The 6,393-nt window shown below is 31.1% G+C and overlaps 1 protein-coding gene across 2 annotated transcripts in view; it reads right to left on the minus strand.

Moving 5' to 3' along the window:
• The window catches only part of LOC106681858 (uncharacterized), a 126,361-nt gene extending 120,212 nt beyond the window's left edge, over positions 1-6,149 (minus strand). For both annotated transcript variants that reach the window (XR_001343312.3, XM_014422398.3), the window contains exon 1: positions 5,986-6,149. Coding sequence is in view for 1 of the 2 variants with exons in the window: in XM_014422398.3 (XP_014277884.1) it covers positions 5,986-6,039 (54 nt within the window). In the remaining variant the exon portion in view is untranslated. The remainder of the gene's footprint in view (positions 1-5,985) is intronic.
• Between the last annotated feature and the right edge of the window lie 244 nt (positions 6,150-6,393).

Below are 6,393 nucleotides of genomic sequence, written 5' to 3' on the forward strand. Positions count from 1 at the left end.
ACCAAGTTCAGTGTTTCTAATTTACACCTTTATTGAAGGAGAGACTTTTATTTAGATATATAAAACAAATAATGGGAGAAAATGAATGATATTACTGAAAACATTTTTAAAAAAATTGATATTACGGAAAAGAAAAATTTCAAAGAACAAAAAAAATCATGTATTACTGCTGTATATTTTAATTTTTAAGCCCTAAGCCTATGTAAAATAAGAATATGATCAATTGTGGAACTAGTCTTAGAATGCTGTGTGTATAGCAGGCAGTTTAACATATTTGTAAATGTAGAAATATTTCATTCTTTTAGCATATTAAAACGATATAACTTAAACATGGTTTAATAGGTCTACTAAATGTAAAACGATGTCATGTAACCAGCTCTATAACATTTTGTCTGCTGTCGTTTTGATTATTCGAGGTTAGTCGTTCGAAGTTGTCGTTGTAACTCTAATAAAGTAATGGATAGAACAAACCAGGATGGGGAACAAGGAAAAAGTGAGGTGGAAGAACGATGATGTTTGAGATTTTATTATCTCGTAAGCATTATAAGGTTTCAAAACAATTTGCTAAATAAATGAGCTGGGAGCTCCTCTGGATTTAACAACAATAATATGGGCTTTGAATTGGGCTACTCACTTATTTACAATTTATACCGAAAACTGTTCATTCAACAAAATAATTGATAAGTTGCGATTTTCCTAAAAAAGAGAACCTTTAATTGCATTATTCCTAATACGTAGAGTTAATGTACTTAGCACCACTGTGAAGTAAGGCATCAATATAGAGACAGCAAATTCCCGAAAGGTTTAAAAAAATAAAATAAATAAATAAATTGGACGGATGGCAAATTATATTGGGGCGAGGGTCCCCGAATGTTGTGGGTACGATTCCTTCCTCTAGCAGTCAGTTTGTCCCGTGACGGACCACAAAGAATGAATGAATCTCAAAACGAATTGTACTATAATCCTGTATTCTTCAATGAAAGTCTTGAATTTTGATATATAAAAATATTTTTCAGTTTAGTGAGGTGTAGATAGTTGACCGTAGATTAATGATTGGAGAAGATTGTCGGGAGGTGCGCATAAAAATAAATAAATATTTATTTATTGGACGACACGAAACGTCGGCATAAAATAAATAAATATGGTTTTGTTTATTTATGTTGTTCTTTGCTGACCGCACCCCCGACAAACTTCTCCAATCATTTTTCAATTTAATATTCTCATTAAAAATCAAATTCTAAAAGATATTATTTTGCCGATTTTTCCAACGCGTCAATGATGCCTTCATAGACAAAAATTGTAAACAATTTTTTGTATAGTGCATAAAGGTGCAAACAATTGAACAAACGTAAGGCACCCATGATCATAGTTTGAGCACCCTCGGCCGGCTGTAATTGGAGGATTTGGTCGTCTGTATCAATTAATCCTTATCTTAACGCGATGAATTCCTTTATCATGATGAAGGAGTCTTAAGGAAAATTTAATTGGAAAACAATTTTGTTCTTTGGGTTGGTCCTGTCTTCCGTGAAAATCGTCAAAAACCTCCATCAATTATTTGAGGATTTGGTGACCTACGCATTTTAAGTGGCGTGACCTACGTAGCTGAGATCTGAGTGCAGTTGTATCAAAGCTCTATTTAAAGGAAACATATAGCCAATTGCATCGGGTTTACAAATAGAATCAATAAAGGATTACATCAAAAACGCGATTCATTAAATTCCACTTTATTATTTTTTATTTATTTTTTTTTCTATTTTCTTCTCTCGTCTCTTTTTCAAATTAATTTGTTTCTTTTTACTATTAGAGGACAATTGTTTGTTGTATTTAAGTGTACCATTATCAATTTTTTGTTATTAATTTTACATTCCTCTTTTATTAAGAAGCATTACTCTTATCTATTTATTTTATTTTTTAATAGCAACATTGTATATATAGTAGGTGTGTCTTTTGTACGAGACTATACTCTCTCCCCACCCATAATCAACTGTTAAATATATATATATATATATATATATATATATATATATATATAATCTAACGGTTATATCAACCAAGGCCCATACCAGGTCGGTCTGGTATAAAATAAAATAATAAAATAAATTAAATTCCACTCCTGGTTACCATACAATTAAAGGAGCAGTGACCTACAACCTGGGAAACCCAACCTCAACCCGAAGACTGAAGCCCAGGCTGCTGCAGGACATTCTTCTATAAATTCTGTAGTTATCAATTATATTATTGACATAACTTCTATTTTATTTATTTTTCCCTCATTAAAGGGCAATTGTTTGTTTTATTAAGACTATGAATGTTGTTATTAACTTTAGTTTTCTATCTTATCAAGAATAATTTTTTTATCTATTTATTTTATCATACTTTTTTTTAAATTATAACGTTGTCTTTAGTTGGGGGTGTCTTTTGAACGAGACCCCCCCCCCATAATAACGGCTTAAAAAAATGTAACTGTTATATGAAGCATGTAAGGCCCAGCAGGCCAGATCATTAAATAAATAAAATAAAATAAAGCAAATACAATTTAAAAACAATTTTTTTTGTGTATATTCAAGGTGATTTGGAGTGTAATAGTGGATTGCAACATAAAGGAAATGGAATAGAAAACTATGAAGAAATAAATAAAAGGCAGAAAATACAGTTAATCGATATAATAATATTTAGTTCTTACAGATTGATTGCTAGGGTGCCTATTAACATTCGCTCTAATTATAGAAAACTGAACACTATCATCGCACAGAGAAGTTGGAAATTTATTGTGAGAACAAAGTTCCAAAATAGGTAACTTGGTTTTTTTTGTCGAATAGGAAGCGATCACTACCCACCAATCTCTACATACATCTGACCTGTAACACCCCTCCATACCCAAATCTACTTCAGTCTTATTCAAATCAAATTCAGTCTTAAGTAATCCTCCCATCTACGTTTTAACCTACCTCTCGGACTTCCACCCGTTGTACTAGTTATTTAATTAACATACTAAGGATCCGTTCGCTTCTACGCCTCAGAACCTTACACGCCCATCTTATTCGCCGCAATGTTATAACCTGAATTATATTTACCTAGTGCAGTTTCCTCAATGCCAAAGTTGGTGCCACCGCCCCCTGGTGGGCCCTGTGATTCAGGGGGCGGTGATGGCCCCTGGTCATTTGGGGGTGATGGAATAACCACAAGTTGTCATGGTGAAGAATATTATTGCTGACTAGGTTCATCTTTCTCATTAAGATTATTTCGAATGCTTTAATTTTTTTTGTATTACATTCATTTCTGAGTTCAATAAATAGTTTCATAATTACCAAGTTCAGTGTTTCTAATTTACACCTTTATTTGCTATATTTTACGAAGAAGGTAGATATATATTTTGTATTAATTGCCATTAAAATTGTAAAAAAAAAAAAAAAATAATTTGCAGGGGGCGGTAGGAGAAAGAAGTTAGGGAAAAACTGGTCTAGCCTTTTAAATCCTCCCATTAACTTCTTTACTTCTCGGTCCGAATATATTGCGTAATACTTATTTTCATCTTAACGCGTTGTTCTTCCCTTAGTGTAAGAGACCGCGTTAAAAAAACTTCATTTGAAAAACTGTTTCAGTTTTTTATTATTTATTATACGCTAAATTATGGCATCGGAAGTTTTCTATTTTACCTTATGTAGAGTAGCCGTCAAGAATAGTTACAATAGTGAAAAAAAAAATGTTCCTTACTAAGCAATATAAAACCCTTTTAGCCAAATCTATCTACTGAAGCGAATCCTGTTAAGTTCAAGTTTGATAAAGATCGTATTTCCCTAACCAAGAGACATATCTTAAACCTTAATGAAAAAATTAACGGTTCATTTTGAGTACATATGGAATATACAGTAAGGGGGAGTATTGCAATCGTTTGCATGCGAATAGACTAGCTCAAAGACTACAAGTAGTACGTTGCTAAAATTGCTCATATAAGACGGGTACATGGCTGTGACAGCAACTTTTTTGATTAAATTAACTGACCATTTTATAGAATCGATATTTTTTTCGATTTTCTCGAAAACGGCTCAACGATTTCGATTAAACTCGACATGTTGTAGAAGTGGATAAACTTTAATATCAGCTTGTATTAATATCCTCATTGAAATATTTTGAGAGGGCTTGAATAAAGAATTTTTAAAATATTTTACTCCAAAGTATCTTTAGTTTTGTTTATAAATAAGAGAAAAAATAAATAATAGTAATTGTAAACAATAAATAAATACAAATATACATATGGGGGTATTACTGGAACAATAAAAAAATCTCACTTATCGTGAGAAAATAATTTTGATCTGATTTTCAAATCAACTAGAGATCTAGGAAATACTCAACTGTGTTCTTTCCCTACACATTTTTTAGAAAACTAATCTCTCAAAATAGTGTTTAATGTTTCACCAAAAGTTCGAATAATGTTCTCAAATTCGACTAAATATAATCATATTATCACAGGTCTAGTGAAGCATATTATTCAAAATAATCATAATTATTATTTCGATATAGTGAAAATGTTGAACATAGCATCTAATAGCGGAAGTAGAAAGCACATGGGATTAATATATATGACTAACAATATCAAAAATGTAGTAAATGTTAAAACGGGCGTAAAAGGTATATGACTACATTTTGTTGATATAATATACAAAAAGCTATAGTTATAATTAAAAAGGTATAATCTGAGTATAAAATATTAAATAATAATATGTTGTAACATTAATTTCAGAACAATGGCAAATTTTAATATCAAAACAAAGCTCTTAAAGGGATAATCAACAATATAAGTTAATTAAATAAAAATCTATTCATATTTGGCTTTTATAAAATATTAAATGACTGTTAAACTGTTTAATAAAATTATTAATTATGTAAATGTATGTGAAAGATTGATAAGATTTATTTTATTCTAATATAATTATAGGAATTATAGCAATTGCCCGAAACGTCTGCAACAAGAAAATAAACAGGCAATAAGGGCATTCTTTGAAAAAATAAAATGAAATATATTTTATTAAAAGAATTAAGAGCCATATACTTGAGTTAGTACTCGCTAGTAACTAAATAAAATTCTTTTTGTTTTGTTTACTTTTTTATCCTTAATCTTATTTTTTTTTAAAATGTATTATCATCTTGTACATATTATTATCTATTATTAATTGTTAATTTGTATTTCATATTTTATCTTATGACTTATTTATTTATTCAAAATTTTATTTTTTGAAAACTATTTTTTTTTCGTTCTTTCTCTTATACCTTATTGTTTTGTTTCTTCTTTTCTTTTGTAAATAACTTTATATATATTATCTTCAATAAAAATTCATAATTACAATACTACTGCAACAATTTATGAATATAATATTCTTTTTTCATGGTATATGCAACAATTATTTAGAATATACGCCTATATGGTTTACTGCTGAGGAGGAAAATATATATAGATTCTTAAGAAGGAGACCGAGTGGGGGCTTGGGGTACTTGAAGATTCGGGGGTCCTTCAAGTTGGTTTTTGAACAAGTTAAAGGATATCTATAGAATGCACATCGGCTCAATGCGCTCGTTAATGTTAATATTTTATTTTATATTTGAAAAGTAATAAACATTTAATATAACATAATGTTCAAAGTAAAAACATAACTTACGACTTAAAATCTGTTTCTATAAGTACATACCTTTTTATCAACATCAGCAATAAACTGGTCAAACTATATATGCAACATATATACACCTTTAATTGAATAATAATCATAAACATCCAGCAATAATTAATGTTTTATTTTCATCCGTCGTACATTTATTACCTCTTTAAAAAAATCTTTACGACTTCTTCCTATCAACCCTAAACCATACACGACCTTCCCCCCACCCAGCGACCGGTTTACGAGTATTATGTAATACGCCGACTCGTAGTAGTGTACGACACGACTGTAGGACTAGATGATAGATGATGGATGATAAGGGATAGATACTCACGACTGTGAAGATGCCGGCGAAGATGGTCGCCCTCCGATGATACACTATCATCATGCACTCACTATCCACTATCCACTGATGCACACACTACATCGCTGTTATCAGTAGGTTGGAGTGCCGTTATCAGAAGCACTCCTCCCAATCCCCACCAGAGCTCGCGCACTACTGAGCTCACATTCAGGTGGGGAGTTCTCTTCTGTCTCCAATTAGCAGCGTGCTAAATAGTTCCCGCTCCTGTCTTATTTGCATAGCTCAATGTGTGTATATATATCAATACCTGAGTAAATATAGGCAGTCGAAACTCGATATGTCGGAATTAACCTTCGTAAAACAAGACAAAATACCGCGGGTGTCAGATGAAGACCTGAAATTCAGGTCGAAACTTTGTCACATATGTATGACACATGT

This window comes from Halyomorpha halys, unplaced genomic scaffold, assembly GCF_000696795.3.
Source record: "Halyomorpha halys isolate HHAL.00 unplaced genomic scaffold, Hhal_1.1 Scaffold371.1, whole genome shotgun sequence".
Classification (NCBI taxonomy): domain Eukaryota; kingdom Metazoa; phylum Arthropoda; class Insecta; order Hemiptera; family Pentatomidae; genus Halyomorpha; species Halyomorpha halys.